At 42.1% G+C, this 21,542-nt stretch overlaps 1 protein-coding gene across 2 annotated transcripts in view; it reads left to right on the forward strand.

The window, feature by feature from the left end:
- NET1 (neuroepithelial cell transforming 1) overlaps window positions 1-21,542 on the forward strand; it is a 99,015-nt gene that overhangs the window by 62,439 nt on the left and 15,034 nt on the right. The window contains exon 1 of one of the 2 annotated variants that reach the window (XM_089527439.1): window positions 14,237-14,448. The exons of the other annotated variant lie outside the window; for it this stretch is intronic. Coding sequence (XP_089383565.1) covers window positions 14,356-14,448 — 93 coding nt within the window. The 5' untranslated portion in view covers window positions 14,237-14,355. Of the gene's footprint in view, window positions 1-14,236; window positions 14,449-21,542 lie in introns of those variants that run through there. 2 annotated transcript variants of the gene reach the window in all.

Raw genomic sequence — 21,542 nt, forward strand, 5'->3', positions numbered from 1 at the left:
TGGATATACCTTGAGAGTAAGCGAACCTTTGTAGTATAGGAGGATGCATGCTTTCAAAGAGCCTGAAATTACCCTTTTTAAAAAACACTAGAGGTACACTGTTGCTTATGTTGGGTAACATTTTGTCTGGGACCACAACTGTAGTAAACCCAAGGAGGAATAGCAGCACAAATCCAGTGATTTGTCTTGGCCCGTCATGAAAGACCAATGTACTTTGAATTAGTGGAACTAGCGTTTTGTGTATGAGCGGCCAACTAGACCACCCAGATCTTGAAAAAATAACCATGAATGTATGGTTAGCATAGCAGCTTAAATCAAGAATGTAAAGTACAGTACTTTCAAACTTGCTCTGATGACTGATGTCCCCCCCCCCTTCCTTTCTGATAAATCTTAGCTTGTTTTTGCATCAGGAGCTTATTGAAAAGCCCTTGTGTTAACATGTGCAGAATGCAAGAAGAGCCAAATCCTATTTTCTCTCCTTTCATCCATCTTAAATGTTGTTTCAGTGGCACTGGTAGAGGTCTCAAATGCCAGATCTCAGTGTGGGGAGAAGGATGGTAGAAATGACACGCCTGTGGGGCTCCAATGTGGTTGCTGGATTTTTTGTTTATACAGTTCATCTGAACTTCAAGAGGCATCCCATCAGCCTAATGAAATGCTATACTTGGGACTCCATGTATACACTAGAAAGATCCAGCTATCTCCTCTAGTCACTTACCAGAATAGTTCTTCTACATTTTTGACAGGGACATAAATAATCTCTAGTGGGAAACTTAAAAGTAGCTTGTGCTGAAGGAAGCACTGTGTCCAAACGGCTCATATGGCTGCCTTCCTACTAGCACCAAATTTGAATGGAGCTGTATATTTTCCCCAAGTGCTAAAAGTGACTGGTAACCTTCTCCAGGTACAGGCATACGTCTGAGTGTAAAACCCAACCCTTTTCCACCTCACCTTCTGTGAAGAGGGTTTGGGGTTTTTTATTAGCATGGGCTTTGGGAGGACAGTGAAGGAGGGCTGGAGAAACAGGTTTCAGGTTGCACCAATCCTACTGTAGCCGGGAACACCTTTTTGCAACAAGTAAGGTAAACAGCAGCTGCCGTACTGAGAGCGTATGGAAACAGCAAAACAGAGAGAAAGGTCCAAAACACACTGTAGAAATATTCCAGTTTGAGACCGCTTTAACTGCCCTGGCTCAATGCTAGGGAATTCTGGGAACTATAGTGTTGTGAGACATTTATCCTTCTCTGTCAGAGAGCTCTGGTGCCACAATAAACTACGATTCCCAGATTCCCGAGCACTGAGCCATGACTGTTAAAGCAGTCTCAAACTAGATTATTTCAGCAGTGGGTTTTGGACCAAGGTGGGAGCAAATATGCTTGTATACCAGCTCATCCCAGCATGTTAAAAAAGAGATGTATAAGTATAGCAACAGAAGTAGAAGCCATAAGAAAAATGGAAACTGGTGCAAGAAAAAAAAAATCATCCAATGAGTTTTGGAAGAAACCTTCAAATGGTCTCTAAAAGGTTCAAAATGTCTTTGGTCCCTTATGTAAAGCATATCTGATCTGGTTGTTTCATTTCACACATGTATATCATTTTTAATAAAAGGTTTGCTAAAACATACAGTGGATCCTTGTTATACGCTGGGGTTTGGTTCCAAGATCCCCCGTGTATAACAAAATAACTTGTATGCTCAAGTCCCATTGAGTATAATGACATAGCAAAATGGTGTCCCTAATAAAAAATGGAACATCAAGGTAAATTTATACTTTTTTGGAACATTTTCAAACCGTGTATGCTTAAATCCGTGTATAAAAAATCCGTGTATAAGAAGGGCCGACTGTATTATACTACTCTACCTTTTTTACTTTCCCCCCTCCTCCTCCCCCTTTCTATCCCTATTTTCCCATATAATCATTGCCTCTGGTACTGCATTTTTGCTGACAAAGTAGTGCTTGGGAACACATCCACTTGTTAGCTTGAGTTAGATGTGTTTTCTGGTCATAGCATTTGATAGAGGTCACCTTTGCACAAGGCAGGAGCCAGTGTGGTGTTGTGGTTTGAGTGTTGGACTATGACTCTAGAGACCAGGGTTCAAATCTCTGCTCAGCCATAGAACCCACTGGGTGATCTTCGGCAAGTCACATTCTCTCAACCTCAGAGGAAGGCAAAGGCAAACCCTCTTTAAATAAACCTTGCCAACCTCTGAGGGATGACTAAGGGAGCTGCAAATGTTTAGCTTGGAGAAGCAATGGTTAAGAGGTGATATGATAGCCTTGTTTAAATATTGAGGATGGAGCAAGCTTGTTTTCTGCTGCTGCAGAGACTAGGACCCAGAGCAATGGATTCAACCTACAGGAAAAGAGATTCCTGCTCAGCATTAGGAGGAACTTCCTGACAGTAAGAGCTGTCCAACAGTGGAACACACTCCTTCCTCAGAGTGTAGTGGAGTCTCCTTCTTGGGAAGTTTTTAAACAGGCTGGATGGCCATCTATTGGCGGTACTTTTTGATTGTGAGTTTCTGCATGGCAAAATAGGGTTGGACTGGATGGCCCCTGGGGTCTCCTTATTACTATTACTACTACTATTATTATTATTATTATTATTATTATGTTTATTTATATAGCGCCATAGGCTTTACATAGCATTTTACAAAGGAGAAAAACAAACCAAAATAAAAACAAAAGCCTACCAACAGCGCACAATCTAAAACCACAAACAAGATTATAAAATTAATAAAATATTACTATAACAAGGTTAAAACAATACTATAAAATTATAAATTAATACAAATAATATGGACAAAAATCAAAATGAAAGTTGGAATGCTTCCCTGAATAGCATAGTCCTTAATTTATACTCAAAGTAGTCTAGGGAGGTGGTGGTCCGCAAACTATTCCAAAAATAGGGGCAGTGTCTCTTCCAATTCTATGATTCTTTGGATAAGGAGATTAGCTAGACTGTTCACTACTGTTTGTTTTTGATATGTAGGGAGGAGGAGTTTTCAAAAACAGGGTATGATTCTATTTACTGCTATCTGAATTAGTGCAGTCTATTCTGTAACCTCATTCCTCAATCATTTTGCTGCATGTACCCATTTAAACATTCAGCTTCCATCCTTAGAGTCACATTATTCCTCCCAAATTTAATCTTCCCCAGCCCACTCACAATGTTAATTCATATTTTAATTCAACTTTTAGGATCAAGTTCTCACATAATATTTACAAGCTAAGAACTGAAAATATAAGTGTTATAATAATAATAAAAAAAAAACAGGCTGCAGAGATCATTGTGACACTTTGCCACATGTGTTTGACATTTTAGCAAATTACTCCAATGCAGATTTGCAAATAAAGGCTAGCTTTTGAATCCCATGCATTCTGGATCCTATGTGACTCCTACATGGCGGTGGGTATGAGTCCACCTTAACAGTTAATATTATTTCCCTGTTTCCTGGCCTTTGGGGCAGATAGGGGTTGGGTGTAAAGAAATGTAGTACCTGTTAAAAGACAGATCATTCCTTGATTAGTCTTTTATTTTATGATTATGATCATTTTACGATTTCTGCTCATGATAAAATTCTTACCGTCCTTTGCTACCCTGGGGCAATAGCAAGCATAGTCCAATCGCAGAGCAGGGAAAATCCATTATCAAAAGCTCGCTAATTCAAATTAAGTTCACTGACCAACCATGGGCTCTTCAGCCTAACCTGCCTTGTGGGTGTATTGCCTGGATAATATACAACAGGAGAATGTGGCGGCTCCTTGGAGGAATGAGAATAAAAAATATGCCCAACAGCCTTTTGGCTGGAGATCATCCACAAGTGACTAATTCTAATAAATACCTCTAGTGAATCATCACATCCTTACAACACTTGCCTGTGTTTACCATGCAGCATAAAAGCATCACCTGTTATCCACTCCCCGAGGCATTTTACATGGTTGTAAATGTTTCTTTAGGGCCATAAATACTTCCGGTGGGGGTGGGTGGGTTTTAGATTATGTCAAGACGAGATTGAAGGCTCCTTTGCATGTTCAAATTGGATTTTATCATGGGCCATGTTGGCCATCATATACAAACACATTTGGGCTGATGAAAGCTGACAGCTGTAACTGAGTTCAAGACAGGAAAGATGGCGGAAATGGCTTCTCCCCCTCCAAGGGCCTTAGAAACAAGAAAATACTTTGCATTCACAAAACATGGGCTGGCTTATGTAATCCATAGTCAAATGCTTAAACTGCATAACATTAGTTCCTCGTGCTAAGTAATTAGCACTAATTACTTAATGACAAGTTGCCATGCGACTGCATGTCAGTGCTCCTCTGCTAGGAGCTTTGGCCTTTTGTGTTAATCACACTTGCATTGCCATGGCTGCCTTCCAATGGGTTGTTTGTGTCACATGGAGTTCATTGGAGAGCCATTGGCATTGACAGCCATTTCTCTGGCAGTCCTGGATGTATTCATCTCTTTGCCTCTCCAAGAATGATTTGGCTAAAGGATGGACTTGACAATTTCTTGAGCACTTGAACAGCCAGAGAAAATTAGAGTGCTCCCCTGGAGATGCCTACCTGGCCTTTGGAAGTGAGTTTTTTAAAAACATTATGCACTGCTGGGTGGGGGGAGAATAACAAATGTCTGAGATGATAATAGGAGGACACTTTCTATAGACATGTTACATGTTGGCAGGGTTAAAACTGGAGATGGCTCCTGTACCTTTTGGTTGTATAGAAGAGGGGATTTCGGCAGGTGTTGGGTGGGTGGCAGGTATGAAGTTCCTCCTACAGAATTGTTAAAAGTACAGAAGCCATCTTTAGTTTCAAACCTTGAAGCCCTAGGTATTCAGCAGCAGCCACTTTCTAAGCCTTGCAATGCAGTGTAGAGTGTGTTCCCACCCAACAAAGCCAGACATGGCTAGATGTCCATCTCTGGTTTTGCTTGATAAAAAATGCCCTTTGGCATGAGGGGAGGACACAAAAGGCACAGAATGGTCCTGCCCTTATTATAAAAAGTATAATTGCTTCTGGAGACTGGCTTTTTGGGGGGGGGGGGGTTGGAGCGGGGGGGAGTGCTGTAAAAACAGCTAGGAGTGAATTATTCCCATCTCTGCCCTATTTGATTGGATGGATGGATGGATGGATGGATGGATGGATGGATGGATGAAATAAATACAGTCAGCCTTCTGTGTCCACAGATTTTTTATCTACATATATAAGCATCCATGGTTTGAAAATATTTTTAAAATATATAAATTCCCCAAAGCAAACCTTGATTTTGCCATTTTATATAAGGGATGCCATTCTACTCTCCCATTGTATTTGATGGGACTTCAGTATCCATGGATTTTGGTATCCATGGGGGGTCCTGGAACCAAACCCCAACAGATACCAACAGCTCACTGTATTTCTCTTCCTCCCTCTGTCATGAGATACCAGAGTGGCATACAATTAAAACAACAAAAGCAGTTTAAAGCAACTCCAGATTACAAACAGAATAATTTAAATAGGATAAAAACATGCACTGGATGACCCCTGAGGTCTCTTCCAGCTCTGGGATTTTAGGATATCAAACAAATCACCAGGGTTATAGGAGCAGAAAAGGCTTAAACAGTTAAAACTCTGTACATGTACATTAAAAATAGTATGATAAGCTCTTAAGGTTTTAATAAAAAAGCCAGGGTTTAACTTGGTGCTTGAAAAAGTCCGATGTTGGTGCCAACTGGGCTCCAAAGGAAGGATGTTCCATAAATGGGGTGCCACATTAGAGGAGGCCCTGCATGATGTATTGTTATTAGTAGTAGGTCCGACCAGCACATCTCAGCTCTTAAACTGTCATATGTTGGGAGAGAGGCTTCTTCAAGAATCATGATTGCAAACTGTGTTGAGCTTTGCCAGCAACAACAGCTTGAATTATAGAATCATAGAGTTGGAAGAGACCGCACGGGCCATCCAGTCCAACCCCCTGCCATGCAGGAACTCTCAATCAAAGCATCCCCGACAAATGTCCATCCAGCCTCTGCTTAAAGACCTCCAAGGAAGGAGATTCCACTACACTCCGAGGGAGTTTGTTCCACTGTCGAACAGGCCTTACTGTCAGGAAGTTCTTCCTAATGTTTGCGACTGGAAGCAATTTTTCAGCCAGTTCAGCCTCTTTAAGACTGGTATTATGTCTTATGTATTGTTTATATGGTTCATGATAGAGAGTGAATTTAGTCAAGGTCCAGGTCAGCCTTTTGGGTTCCTTCATCAGGTGTGCAGTTGAGTTGGGAGGGGAAAACATACATCATTAAATGGGCATGGCCATTCTCAGTTTAGATATACTGTATATACTCGACTATGAGTCGACCTCATGTATAAGTCGAGGGCAAGTTTTGGGACCAGAATTATGGATTTTGCTATGACCCATGGATAAGTCGAGGGTAAAACTTGGGGTATAGAGCAAAGGGTCTAAAGGATGAAGCAAAGCACATAAATGTCAAAGAACTTACAAAATTCCAGCAGACATAACTCTTTGTGCTCACTCTTAAGGTTGGAGGGATGAGAGAGTAGAAGGGTTCAGTGTTCCCAGGACAGATTATACTCTTGCTTTTCACCAGGGGATGGTTCATTCTTTTAAATAAGAGTTAAAGTACAGTACTTACATTGACCCGTGGATAAGTCGACTCAGGTTTTTTAGGTCAATTTTTGGCCTACCTTTCTAGACTTATACATGAGTATATACAGTAATGACAATTTGGTTTTGTTTTGTTGTATTTTATAGGGCAAACTAGCAGTTTTTTATAGGGCAAACCTCAACATACTCATTCCTTTCCTGTGTCCATAGTGTGAGTTTCTTCTAGTGTTTTCCAAACCATATTCTGATTGAGTCTTCCTTATCCAGAATTCCAAAATCTTGAAATATTGTAAAATCCAAAATTATCCACATGGGTGGCTGAGATAGTGACCCCTTTGCTTTCTGATGGTTCAGTGGTCACAAACTTTGATTTATGTACAAAATTATTAAGAATACAGTTGGCCCTCCATATTAGCGGCTTTGACTTTTGCAGATTTGATTGCTTGTGGTTTTGATTAATATGTTCTCAATAGGAATCTCTAGGTCTTCCAGTGCAACTCGGTCAAAGGTTTACCATGGAGTTGTGCTGGAGAACCTAGAAGTTCCTATAGAAAATACATCTCTAGGCATTTGGAGATCCTTCAGCATGATTCTATGATCAACTTCTGGCAGAAGTTGCCCAAGCGAATGAGGACCTACTGTGTTGTGTATAAAATTACCTTCAGGCTATATGTGTAAGGCATATAGGAAACATAACTAAATTTCTTATTTAGACTTGAGTCCCATCTCCAGGATAATCTCATTATATATATGCAAATATTCCAAAATCTGAAAAACTCTGAATTCCAAAACATTTCTAGTTCCAAGCATTTTGTATAAAGGAGATTCAACCTTTGGTTTGTCTTTTGATCCAAAATTGACAAGCAATAGTTTGTTGTTTGTAAGTGGAAAGACAAACTTGTAAGGTTTGCCTCACAGTAGAAATAGGGGATTCAAATCTCCTTTTGGCTGCAATGGAAGGAAGAGAGCTTAAGAGCCAAAGAATCATCCCTCTTCATTCTTATAACCTGGATTTGGTGTTCTATTTGAACTAAGCCAGATAGTCTCTCCTGCACTCTGCCATATGATTACCAGAATAAAGAAAGAATTTAAACAGGCATTTCAGTGTGTGAGAGACGTGATGCTGAAAGGAACACTGGCACAGTAGTTGTATTTTGAAGAGGAGGAGACCATGTTTGATATAAGGCCTTTCAAACTGGTGAAGGATGAAAGGGATTTTGGTGCATATTTCCAAGTTGATCTTAAGATACTTTCCATTTTATTTAAATTATTTTTCACTTCTCTTCAGATGAAAAGGATTACATTTGATTATAAGCCTGCAGGGACTGTCTTCTTTTAAATCTAAAACATATGACACCAAACATATGTAGGAGGGAGAGAGGAAACTGAAGTACAAATTCTTACATTTCAGTAGTCATTATGGCGACCTGATGAATGATAACAGTTCAAGGAAGATGAGGAACCTGCTGGTCTCTCCTCAGAACAGAAGGAATGGCCTTAAACCTCCTATGTTTTCCTCCGCTTCATTCCAGTTGGATCAGCTAGACAATATGTTTAGCATGTTTATAGAGGTGAAGTGACTGGTCACTGGAAGATAAATATCAGTTTAATTTGCAAGACAGATTGCCAAGGCACTTATCTCTGAGGATATCCCATTGTAGGAGGGAAAAATAAAGTAAAAGGAAGAAAAATGAGATGGTTTTCCATCCTTTTCTCTACTTGTTTTAAGTACCAAGGGGCAACTACACAGACAGTTAATATAACACTGGTGTACAGCATCCAAAATGTATGCATTTGGCATTTATATCACACTTCCAGAGTGTTTAAAGAACTTTACATACACAACTGAGGATCTCTGGCACACTTACTTTCATGGCAGCACCAGGAGAGTGATAGGTAAAACTTTTCTTTCGTTTTACTATGCACTTTATGCTCCAAGCCAGAGGGGTGTGGGTGAACATTACAAAGAAAGATAATGAAATAAACTCTGTAGAACAAATAAGTGTGTGTACTCTTAGATGTTGGCAAATTTAATAGAAGCCATACATTTGTATATCTGTTTTTCCAAAAGCAAGAAAGATCCCACGGTCTATATCTGTTGAAAGTGAGGAGGGGTTCTTCTGTTATTTGTGAAAGTTGTTCCATTCATTTGCCCTTCAGACTAAGAAGGAGGTGGTTTTATGGCCCTGTACACAGTAGCTATCCAAACAAACTCAAGTAGCTCTTTTTCCTGTTTCAAAGCAATGGATTCAAGATTGTGGGAGGCAGTCTTGAAGGGGTTGACAGGGGTAGAAAATGGAAGAACTGGCCCAGGGATATGTCTCTGGGTGCAAAAGGGTGTGTTGCCAGTCCTATGCTAACAGATAACAGGAACTACACTGCAAACACTCTCTTGTTTGCAGAGGTGTATATATATTCATATACAAACCTCCTCTGAACAAATCTTGCCAAGAAAACTCCATGATAGGTTCGCCTAAGGGTCACCATAAGTTGGAAATGACTTGAAGGCACACAACAATAACTACAACTGACTTTTAATTGAAAGTCATGAAAATCATTCCCATAAATAGAGCAATAAAAATGCTTTAAAATATTAAACCCACCATAAAACACTAAAAATAGTTCAGAGATGCTGATAGGAATCTCCTATCCTTCTTTGCCTTCAAAGATCTTTCTGCTTCTTAGGTTACAGCAGAAGATTCAGCTGTATGTTTTTACTGGTGTAATATGCTGACTGCTGTAATCCCTCTTCGACCCGTAGGGAGAGGTGGAAAATAGAAATAATAATAATAATAATAATAATAATAATAATAATAATAATAATAATAATAATAATAATAGCTTCAATCCTATGAGTATTTACTAAGCAGCAAGTCACATATTAAGAACTTCCCTTCTGAGCTGGACCATCAGTCTGTCTAGCAATAGCTTTCTAAGGACCAAGGCAGAGTTCTTGTCTCATCTGTGTTACCTGATCTCCTTTTGGCTCATGATATCAGGAGCTGAATCAAGGATTTTACAAATGCAAGGCATGTGGTTCTGCTGAGCTGTAGCCTATTCCCAACTATATTCAGTGGTACTTCAGAGCATCTCTGCAGTCTTGTGGCCTGCCAAAGTCTAATCACGCTTCTGTGTACATTATTCCGGGAAGCAAAGGGGGCTTACGTTTCTTTACTGGCCGGGGGGGGGGGGGTGTCTTCTTATTTTGGCTACAGTCCAGGCCCCAACTTGTTCCTCTTTTAATTAAGCTTTAATGTAGGTTTACTTGCAACTTGGGAGAGCCTGAGCTGTGTTTTCTCATGGCTTTTGAGAACAGACAAGGTCTGAGCAGTGTCATTCATTAGGAGCCTAGCCGAATGCCTGGGGTGTTTTTCCCCTACTCCACCCCTCTCAGTTTCACTAGAGGCTCTTGGTCCTACTGCCTTTTAAAATCTCTAAATATAGGACAGGTTACTTGTCATGAATGCCATTAGGAATGGAATGCAGTGCATTATACTGGCGAGACAGATACCTGAAAACAGATGAACTGTCATAGCAAAGCTTGTGTGATCTTGAATGCCTTGCATAAACGATGGGAGAGCCAACTTCTTTGGGTGGCTGGCAGAAATGTTGTCTCTGCTATTACGGACTTTTTGCTTAACCCAGAAGCTAAAACCACATCCAGGCAGGTATGTTGACCTTACAGAATGGCATACGCAGACAAATAGTTTGGAGTGGTGGTCACTGTGATGGGCATCTTGACAGCTGAGGGAGGTGTCCTGTGCAGACAGAAGCACCCACTTTCCCTTGCCACAGTAAACCGGCCACCTGCAAAATTGCTAGTTTTGTCAATCATAGATGAGCCATTTGAAACTTTTCAAGCATTAATATAGAAGTTTGCAATCTGTGAGACATGTTCCCTAGGTTCCCTTTTAGGGTTTCTGAGAGTGTTTCAGATAGAGCCTTGACATACACGCTACCTTCCATTATCTCAGTTGCTCACGGCTTTTTCCATCACTTTCTGCAAGGAATCCAGGAATGGGCTTCTAGGATTGCAGAGAAGCAAAATGCTTTGGTCTGTCTTACACAGCCATGACCAAAGGATCAACCTAGAATGAAGTGTCCTACACACCTGAAATGTAGAGATCGGAACAAAAATGCTGAAAAGGTACAGCCAGTTTGTTCTAAGCTTGTCTGGGCCACCGAATTGCTGTAATGCTTTCCTCCCTACTGCAACATCCAGAGGTTTGTGACCTTTCCGAACCTCCCAGAACAGGCATCGTTATTTATAGGGGAGCATAAAATAGATGTTAATGTATCCATCTTGATGGTTGGCTAGATGCCTGGGCTTGCTTTTTTTTTAAGTATGAAAAACATGGGAGCGCAGGAGATATTAATTATGGGGCTCTATGTTTGTTAACTCCTTTAAAAAATCATGCAGCAAACACAGCTATACTGAAAGAGCAAAATTAATACATTAGCTTGGTTTCCCTCACTTTTTCATTCCCTTTGGGCTTTGCACATCTTGAGAAAATTTGTTACTCCAAAGGAAGTTGGTTTAACCTAAAATCAATCACAGTTATCTAACTTTGGGGCCGTAGACTGTGTTCTTACCAATAAAGGGCCATGGGTATAATATATAAAGACACATATTGAAGGCTACTATATGTGGATTAAGTCCTGTAAGAACTCATTGGACCTTACTCCTCACTGAACATGGATAAGAGTGGCCAGCACTGTAGAACTGAGGCTGAATATTATGACCCTGAAAGCTTCTACCAGTCTAACCACTCCTGTTGAGACTTTTAGGGAGCTGCACTCATGAGGTATGTTCAAAATGTGGGTAAAATAGTTACTCTGACACTTTACAGATGGCCCAAAGCATCAGGTTTCTCTGTGCAAAGCTTCTTTAATTAGAAGGCAATCCTGTAGCATCCAATCTGTTTTAATATTGTAATAATTTAATTCTATTTTAATGTCTCAGTTCCGCATCTGATCTTGGAAGCTAAGCAGGGTCAAGCCTGCTTAGTACTTGGATGGGGGACTGCCAAGGAATAGCAGGTGCTAGAGGCTTTATTTCAGAGGAGGGCAATGGCAAACCACCAAAGATGGAACAATGGCTGTTTATTCCAGCAAAACAAGAAAGTCTTGAGGTGCCTTTTAAGACTAACAGGTTGTTATTTCTCACAAAGACCCAGTGGCGTAGTGGTTTGAGTGTTGAACTATGACTTTAGAGACCAGGATTCAATTCCCCACTCAGCCATGAAACCCACTGGGTGACCTTGGGCAAGTCACACTCTCTCAGCCTCATGGGGAACCTCCTCTGAATAAATCTTGCCAAGAAAATGAATTTCAACATGAAGAAATGTAAGGTACTGCATTTAGGGTGGAAAAATAAAATGCACAGATATAGGATTGGGGCTTAAGGAGACTACATGTGAAAGGGATCTAGGAGTCCAAGTAGACCACAAGTTGAACATGAGTCAACAGTGTTATGCAGCAGCTACAAAGGCCAATGTGAAAGGCCAAAACTATTTTAAAAAATGCACATTTCAGCAGGCATCTTTTGTCATAGTAAGAAAGTGGACATTACATTGAAGGAGCACATTTTCTTCCCCCAAGTACACTGTGCCACAGCACTTGTTTACTCACTGGCTGTATTTATCATATTGACCAAGGATCAGCTCTTTGACATGAGCCTGTGCATATTTACCCAGAGGGAAACCACACTGTGAGGACTTCAAACTAAGTCCCATTGGCCTTGCTGGGGTTTACTCCCAAGGAAGCACGCAGAGGAGTATGTTTACTCGGAAGTCCCACTTGCTCCTAAGGGGCTTCCTTCCAAAAACTGACTGCAGCCTTATGAGTATTTAGGAGTAAGTCCAGTGGAACCTGGCTGAACCTTTTATTTCTGTTTCTGAGTGAAAGGTGCATGGGATTGGGGCCGTCCTATGTATGCAACAAGTTTAATTAGGTTTTAATGTATCGCTTTTCTGTGTTTTTAATTGTATTGTTTTTAAATGTCGAAGCTGCTCTGAGTCCCAGTTCTGGGAAAAGGGCAGGATACAAACAATAATAACAAAAACAACAACAACAATAATAGAATTCCAAGATATAGCCATCTTAGTCTGTAGAATCAGTACGTAGAGATCTTGTAGCACTTTTGAGACTGAAAGAAAAGTTGGCAGAAGGAGCTTTCATAGACTTAGGTCTACTTCCTCAGATGCATTTGGTGGCGTGGAAAGCCAGGGATAGACCTATATATGCCCTTGGTGTGTCAGAATGTCAATTCAAAATCAAATTTAAAAAACACAAAAGATTGTGAATCTGAATTGACATTCTCACACACCAAGGGCATATATAGATCTATCCCTGGCTTTCCACTCCACCAAATGCATCTGAGGAAGTAGACCTAAGTCTACGAAAGCTTCTGCTGCCAACTTCTTTCTTTCAGTTAATCTAATTAATAATAATAATAATAATAATAATAATAATATAGGAGTAAGCCCCAAGGAGGAATGAGGTGGATCTTTGTCTGTATCTATGCAGCAGAAATAATCCAGTTTGGTACCACTTTAACTGCCAAGGCTCAATGCTGTGGGGTCCTGTGGTGCCAGAGCTCTCTGGCAGAGAAGGCCCCAAGGGCCTCCCAGTCCAACTGCATTCTGCCGTGCAGGAACTCACAATCAAAGCATCCCCGACAGATGACCATCCAGCCTCTGTTTAAAGACCTCCAAAGAAGGAGACTCCATTACACTCCAAGGAAGGAGTGTGTCCCACTGTCAAATAGCTCTTACTTCAGCAAGTTCCTCCTGGAATGGAATCTCTTTTCCTTCATCTTGCATCCATTGCTCCGGTCCTAGTCTCTGGAGCAGCAGAAAACAAGCTTGCTCCCTCCTCAATATGACACCCCTTCAAGTATTTAAACAGGGCCTCTTAGCCTTCTCTTCTCCAGGCTAAATATACCCTGTTCCTTAAATTGTTCCTCATAGGGCTTCATGGTTTCCAGACCCTTCACCATTTTGGCCACCTTCCTTGGAGACACTCCTTTCTCAGCATCCTTCCCATAGCAATGATCCATGGCAGGTCAAGCTTGTGTCAAACTGCATTATTTTTGCAGTGTAGATGTAGCCTTAGTTCCAGGTAAGCAACGATGGATGGGGTAGAGTAGCTTTTCCCCCAATCCATGCAGTGTGCCCTAAATGTCTCTTAGGGCGAAGGGTCTGGAAACTAAAAAGCCCTACCAGGAACAACACAAGGAGCTGGGAGAGGACGGCCCAGTTTAAGTATTTGAGGAGATGTCACATTGAGGATGGAGAGAGCTTGTTTTCTGCTGCTCCAGAGAATACGAAATGGAGCAATGGATGGAAGCTGCAGGAAAAGAGAGTCCAGCTCAACATTAGGAAGAACTTGCTGATAGTGAGAGCTGGATGTCCTTTGATTGACGGCTCCAAAATGGCAGCAGCAGCAGCAGCAGCAGCAGCAGCTCCAACCGCGCCGCCACGTGGAATCTGAGCCCAGGGGGGCGTGGCGTCGGCGCCCGCCCGCCATCTCATTGGCTCCGGCGCGGAGGGTGGCCACGCCCCCTCGCTGTTGGGCTGTGCTCTGGAGGCTCCCTTGCGCCAGTGACTCACCTGGCGCGGCAGAGGATGGAGCTCCTTGGCGGAAAGGCTGCGCAGCGCCCCCGTTCTGGGCTGAGGAGCCGGGCGCAGCCGCTGGATTAAAGGAGCCTTTGGGAAGCAGCGCTAGCACTTGCCTTGCCGGGCGATGGTGGCCCACGACGACGCCGGGGGGCTGCTCCCCATCAAGAGGACTATCCGGGTGATCGACGCCCAGAACCAGTCCTTCCGCGAGCAGGAGGTAAGGCGGAGGAGGCGGTTGCAGTCGTTGCCTGCCCTGGAGTCGGGAGGCTGAGAGAGCGGGACTTGGCCAGGGCCAGCCACTAAGGCCAGCCTGATGCGGGGTTTCCGTGGCAAGGTCTGTTCAGAGGAGGCTTGCTATTGCCTTCCCTTCCCTTGAGGCTGAGAGAGCGTGACCCTCCCAAGGCCACCAGTGGGCTTTCATGGATGAGCCTCCTCAGTTCGAGCCCTGAAACCCGAGCAAGAGGCGAACGTAGCAGGAAAGCACTGTCTGTGTTTCTGCCTTGGGGCTCTCAAGGTTTGCTCCGGCCCAGCTGGAGTCAAGGGACTCCTTGCCCGCTTCCCTTTGGAGCCACTGAGACATGGCCATCTCATGTCTGCCAAGGGATCTTGTGGCCCCTCCGAGACTTTGAGGCAGAAGCTGGGAGCCTAGAGCCTGCTTCCTCAGAGGGGAGCCGGGGCTGAGAGAGTGTGACTTGCCCAAGGTTACCGGGGGGGGTCATGAGGAATGGGGCCAAACTGCAGGGAAAGAGGTTCTGCAAAGACTTGGAAGGCTTTCCTGAGGTGTTCAACACTGGATTGCGCTGCCTTGGAGGGTGCTGGAGTCCCCTCCTTTGGAGGTCTTCAAACAGAGGCGGGGGGGGGGTTGGATTGAGAGTTCCTGCATGGCAGAATCGGGTTGGACTGGGTGGCCCTTGGGGTCCCTTCCACCTCTGATTCTGTGACCCAGCTGGTCTGCCCTTGAAGCCCCCTTCCAGCCCATGCATCTGAGGAAGCAGACTCAAGTCTAGGAAAGCGTCTTCCTTTGGTCCTTGTTGTTGTGTGCCTTCAAGTCATTTCCAACTTACAGCCCCCCAAAGGTGGACCTATTATAATGGGTTTTTCTTGGTATTATTCAAAGATAGAGCCACGTTAGCCTGGAGAATCAGTCCATACCTAGAGAGATCTTGGAGCACCCTTGAGACTCACTGAAAGAAAGAAGTTGGCAGCAGGAGCTTTCCTAGACTCAGGTCTACTTCCTAAATGCATCTGAGGCAGTAGACTGAAGTCTAGGAAAGCTTCTGCTGTCAACTTGTTCCTTTCAGTTAGTCTCAAAGATGCTACAAAATTTCCCTATGTTTGTTTTGTTTTGTTTTTGGCAGATTCAGGAAAAGTTTGCCATTGCCTTCCCCTGAAGCTGAGTGTATGCAACTTGAACATGGTTCCATGGGTTTCATGAGCGAGTAGAGAATTGAACCCAGGTCTCCAAAGTCGTAGTGCAAAACTCAAGCCACAGTGCCATGTTGACTCTCATTTCTTTCAGTTAGTCTCAGAAGATGCTACAAGGCCCCTTTGCACAGGGACAAGAGAGGTAAGGGAGAGCCAGCAAAAGCAGAGAAGCCCACTGAGTTTCTGCATTGGTGCTGAGAGGTGCAAGAGGGCAGAGGCAAGGAGTAGAAGAAGGGAGAGCAATGGGATTCCTTGGTCCATGTTCCTTGCGGTCCTTCTTGGCAAGCATCTGCTCCCAGCTCTTCCAGGAAAAGGGTTTCTCCCACTGAGGAAATGCAAAATTGAGGCAGGGAGATCTCACCTCTTTGATATGGGGCCAAGGTTATGTCTCCTGCCCTTCCTGTCAAAGGAAGAAGGCTCTTGGTAAGAGTCGTTTTTTATGTTTTCACCCCCTGGGTAACACTTCTCTCGCTCTAGACTTTGATCTTTTAAATTTACTGTATTTGCAGAAAGAAAAAGTGGGAGTTCCTTGGTAGAAGTGATGGGAGGAACCCAGGATTGTTTGTGGTGCTAATGTGCGACACTGGTTACAACCCTTCCACCTGCGGAAACAATTACAGTATGGGAGAATAGAGGATTTTTCCATGTGTTTCCCCTCATCTGTTTACCATCAGGGACATCATGGAAACCTGGAGCAAATGAATCTTAGTGGAAATATCAGCCCAAATCTAGTATGGCTGGTGACATTCCTATATTATTTCCTCTACTTTACCCCCCCCCCTTTTTTTTTTTTTTTTTTAATGTTCAGATATTTACATTACAGATTAAAATTTATTTCAATTTACAGGCTGTCCTTTTGTAAAAAACAAGCAAACAAACATGGGATTTCTGGTTCTTACACAATGATAGTTATAAATATAACTGTATAACAAATGCAGGAGTGTGCATTAAAAATTGACACACCAGTTGTTTTAATTTTAATTTACAGGTTGTCTTTTTGTAAAGAAACATGCACATTTATAAATACCATGATAAAATAATTGCAGGAGGGTCTGATCCTGCATGGCAAACCAATTGTTTTACTTACCCAGAAGTAGGCCTACTCATGTGTGTGAAGGAGGGATGCATTTTCACCAAATTGGGGACTTTATGTCAATGCCTTTCCTTGTATTATGGAGACTTGTCTGTGTCATGTCCACAATTGTGTACATATGTTGCTGTGACATAGGCTGGAAGTACATTAATTCTATAGAAATGCAGCGCCTCAAGGAATCTTGATGGGGATCACGAGAATTAAAAAGTCAGATCTCCCATAAGCGATGACCCGTGACAGATGACATCCTGTCCGGAAGCATGTCGGTTTCTTTATGATTCAGTAGTTCTGCTTTAACAAAGTGGAACTGCAAATTCTCTTGCCGTAATATACACAAGAGTTTTTAAGAAGCCAGGAAGGTGAAATAAACCAGCTGAAAGCAAGTGTCAAGATACTTCTTGGTAAGGTTTCCTTTTTTAATAGGTCTACTTCAATGTTCACTTAATGAACATTATGAACAGGATGCTAATTATGTGAACAGGATACTAATCCTTAAATTAGAATCTAAAGAGCCTTTTGTGCTATCAATCACCTTCTTGGCTCACTTAATTCAATATTTTGAGTCCCAACTAGCCATGGGTCTTGAACCCAGCCTTGAGTAGTATTAAGATGGATTAATCTCTGCTGTTTGAAATGGTCCCTTAATTTGGGATATTGTCATAACTTTGTGAATAGGAGCTTGGTATATTCGGTTGTTGAACTGAAGTGTCCTTCAAAACGTGCCCAAATTGTGTGGTCAGCATCTTGGCTTGGTGCAAAAGGGCTCTGAAAAATTAAGATTGACAGTCTTTTTGCGAAGAAGGTTAAACCTTCTCCACAAAAAGACAGTCTTAATTTTTCAGGGTCCCTTTGCACCAAGCCAAGATGCTGACTACATCATTTGGAGACATTTTCAAGGGTGCATCAGTTCAACAGCAAGAAGTCAATTTTTTTCATTCTATTCACCAGTATTTTCATGGCATCTGGTGGCTTGTTCGTGTGAGTTTCAGCTTTCAGGGCGATGGACCCCTTAGTTTCTCTGGGTTTATATGGTGAGCCATTACCTGGTTCAAATTCCTCGTAATCCTTGAGGAGTGGACTTGGTGGTGCAAAACCATTGTGTGAGAACCTGTGGGAGTGAGTGCATATCTTATGTGATGTGTTCCAGGAGCTATGTTAGGATCAAGCTTTGGTCTACTTAGGTGCAAGTTTCCAAATGTGCTGTCAAATGCCAGTTTCTTGCCCCAGTTGCCTGACAGAAAGCCTGTGTCTCTATGATCCTTCACTCTCATTCTGTTTTATTACTTTTAATTAAACCCATTTCCCCAGATGTTCCCAGCCTTTGTCCATGCCTGCCTCTAAAACAAAAATGCTTCAGGTGTGGTTCAAAGCTCTCATTTAAACATAACTGATTTGTTCTCTGAAGCAAAAGGAACTTCTGCAATAAATACATAAATAAATGCATTTTTACTTTCTTTCCTGCTTGCTCCTTACTGGAATGTGAAAGATGTTTTCTACTTGAGAGCAGGCAAGTTATTTCAGACAGTTTGCTCCCAGGTGCATCATGTTCTTCCTCTTCCTCTGAAGCGTACAACCTGAAAAACTAGTTCAGATGAAAATATGCTGCTCCAAAATTCAAGCCTTGTGTTCCAAGCTCCCAGCAGGAATGATGAACAAATTGCAGTAAATAACATCTTTTCAAAGCACTTGCAGAGCCTCTTTGGTGTGAGGATGGTAACATGGAAATGTATGTGATTTGATCCAGTTTGTTTGCTTCAGGCTGATGGAATCGGAGCAGATGAGCAAACAGGCTCTAGAATGCAATGTGTGTGTGTGTTGTTTACCTTCAAGTTGTTTGCAACTTAGAGCAACCCTAAGGCCAATGTATCACAGGGTTTTCTTGGCAAGTTTCTTCAGAGGAGGTTTGCATTGCCATCCTTTGAGGCTGAGAGACTGTGACTTGCCCACAGTCACCCTCTGGGTTTTCATAGCTGAACCAGGATTCGAACCTTGGTCTCCAGAATCCTAGTCCAATGCTCAAACCACTGTCCTTCTTTTCTAAGGCTAAAGAAAGTTGGGGAGGAATCATTCACTTTATATCCTATTGTTTCCTCCCAAGACTAGGAAATCCTATCCTCTGAAAGAAAGAAAAAACTCTTTGGTCAATTTCCTTTCTTTCTGATGTCTATTTACTTCGGTGTGAATCTGGTTATTGAGTTAGAACTTATCAATATTGTGTTGCCTATCCTAAATGGAAAAAGGTTGGGTATGTGTGTGTATGTTATCCAAGCCCTTGAATGTGTGTACCTGCATAATGAGGGCACATGGATGCTACACGGGCAATTGTGTGTCATTGCTGCTGTGGGCAGAGCATGCGGTTCTGATGCATGAATGAGAAACACAGTTGCCAGATCAGCTTCTAGCCTCCTTTCTGAAGAATTGCCAGCTGCGTAGTAGCTTCTTCTTCCCTTCTACTTAACAGTAGAGTCCAGCATAGACCACTGTGCTTGCTTTCTGTTTCCACTGGGTCTTAGTACCTAAGAATGTGGAAGCCACTTTAAAATCCTAGTTTTGTATTTGCTGTACCTTGTGGAGGTTTTTTCAGAGTATCGGTTCCTTAACAAAAGAAACCCCTTTCTGTCTTATCAGGTCCAAAACACAGTTCATGGATAATAGTAATACAGTTGGCCTTCCGTATCCACGGATTCAATTATCCACAGCTTGAAAACATTCCAAAAGTATATAAATTCCAAATGGTGGCAACACTTGATTTTGCCATTTTATACAAGAGACACCATTCTATTATGCCATTTTATATAATGGGACTTGAGCGTCTACAGATTTTGTTATCCACGGGAGGTCCTGCAACCAAACCCCAGTAGATACCAAGCATTCACTGTAGTACTACTGCTACTACAGTTGTCCCTCCATATTCGCTAGGGTTAGGGGAACAAGACCCCCGTGAATATGGAAAAACTGCAAATAACAAAAACACAGTTTTTACCTGAGAGGACACCTCTCTAGGAATCTCTAGGTCCTCCAGTGCAACTCTGTGGTCAATGTCCAACATACACTGACCATAGAATGGCACTGGAGTAGCTACAAATGGTCTTTCAGTGCAACTTTTAGTTAAAGTTGACCACAGAGTTGCACTGGAGGACCTAGACAGTCCTAGAGAGAACATATTAATGAAATCCGTGAATAATCAAATCCGCAAATATCAAAGCCACAAATATGGAGGGATGACTGTACTACTAATAATAATGCATTTGATTCAGGATTGAAACTGTGCACATGTGTGCATACTTCTTTTTAAAATTTGCACAATTCCTTTTTAGAACCATCCAACCTTTTAAAGTAACACTCTTTTTTCAAAAGAGCAATATAAGACCCACTTGTACCCATTTAATAGCTTTGGAGTGTAGGGAAGAGTGATGGGGGCATCAGGGATGAGATTAAAGCTCAGCACCCCCAGATTCACATATAGCCTGCTTTTCCTGAGCCAGATTGCCCCACACAGCAGAAGAATTTGATATGAAGGGTGTAGGTTTCAAAACTAAAATATATTCATTGGTGGGTCATGGTTCTTAATACTATTTTACACCTGTAAGGAGAAATAATGGCACTTTCATTGTGTTTATGTGGGGAGAGATCACATAGGAAACATGATTGTCTCTCGAGGTTTGGTAATAAGACAGGTTACAATTTAAATAATTACATCAACATATTTCTAGTGCTACTCTTTCATAACCTTCTCTGGGAGACTTTTTGACTAAATCGCTGGGATATATATGTGTGTGTGTGTGTGTGTTTAAGATACAGTTAAAAACAAGAAAATGTTACTTAAAAACGAGTTAAGCAGATTGTGCTGAGACAGAATTGACCTAATTTTGAAACGCAATAAAAGTGTTCATTTTGAAACTAATGCAACTTTTGATATTTCCCGTCTGTCTGGGTGCAGTATTGAAACTGTAAGTCAAGATGCTGCAATGGCCTTTTTGCCGGTTGCTTCATTTGCTCTGGAAATAGAGAGGCTGCCTCCCCCATTGTGAGGAATGCATGACATCACTTCTCAATGTTCCTTGGTATCTTAATGGGATGGCAAAGCATTGTTGCTCTTGGGGGCTGCGTGAAGTGATTCCAGCCGAGCTATTTCTGAATCAACCTCCTGGACATGGCAGTAAAATCAGGCCTATTTGGCCTTTTCCCTTTTTTGGTACCTCCCGGTTTCTTTTTATTATAGAGAATTGGAAACCACCCACCCCACCATTTTTAGCAGCATTCATGTGTACCCAGAGATGCAGGGGAAAGTTAATTCTCCCTCTGAGACTGATCACCACCATCTTATATTTTCTTCCCCATGTCACTGGATTCTATATTTTTTAAAGCTATGTTTCTTCTACCTGTTGTAAGCTGCCTTGAGCCCCAAACCAGAGGAAAGACAAGATATAAATATGGTGATGATGGGGAACCAGCGTGATGTGGTAGTTTAAACATTGGGCTAGGACTCTGGAGACCAGGGTTTGAATCCTTGCTGGACCAAGGAAGCCCACTGGTTGATGCTGGGAAAGTCACACACTCTCAACCCCAGAGGAAGGCAAAGGCAAACCTCCTCAGAACAAATTTCACCAAGATAACCCTATGATAGTTTCATCCTCCGGTTAACTTGAAGGCATACAACAACAAATAATGGGGAGAAACCCTGCGGCAGGGTCAGTGTCTTGCAGAGATCTAATAATAATAATAATAATAATAATAATAATAATTATTATTATTATTATTATTTGTATACCGCCTATGGAAAACCAATCCGG

This window comes from Sceloporus occidentalis, unplaced genomic scaffold, assembly GCF_023333645.1.
Source record: "Sceloporus occidentalis isolate IW3139 unplaced genomic scaffold, rSceOcc1.0.p SCAF_5, whole genome shotgun sequence".
Classification (NCBI taxonomy): domain Eukaryota; kingdom Metazoa; phylum Chordata; class Lepidosauria; order Squamata; family Phrynosomatidae; genus Sceloporus; species Sceloporus occidentalis.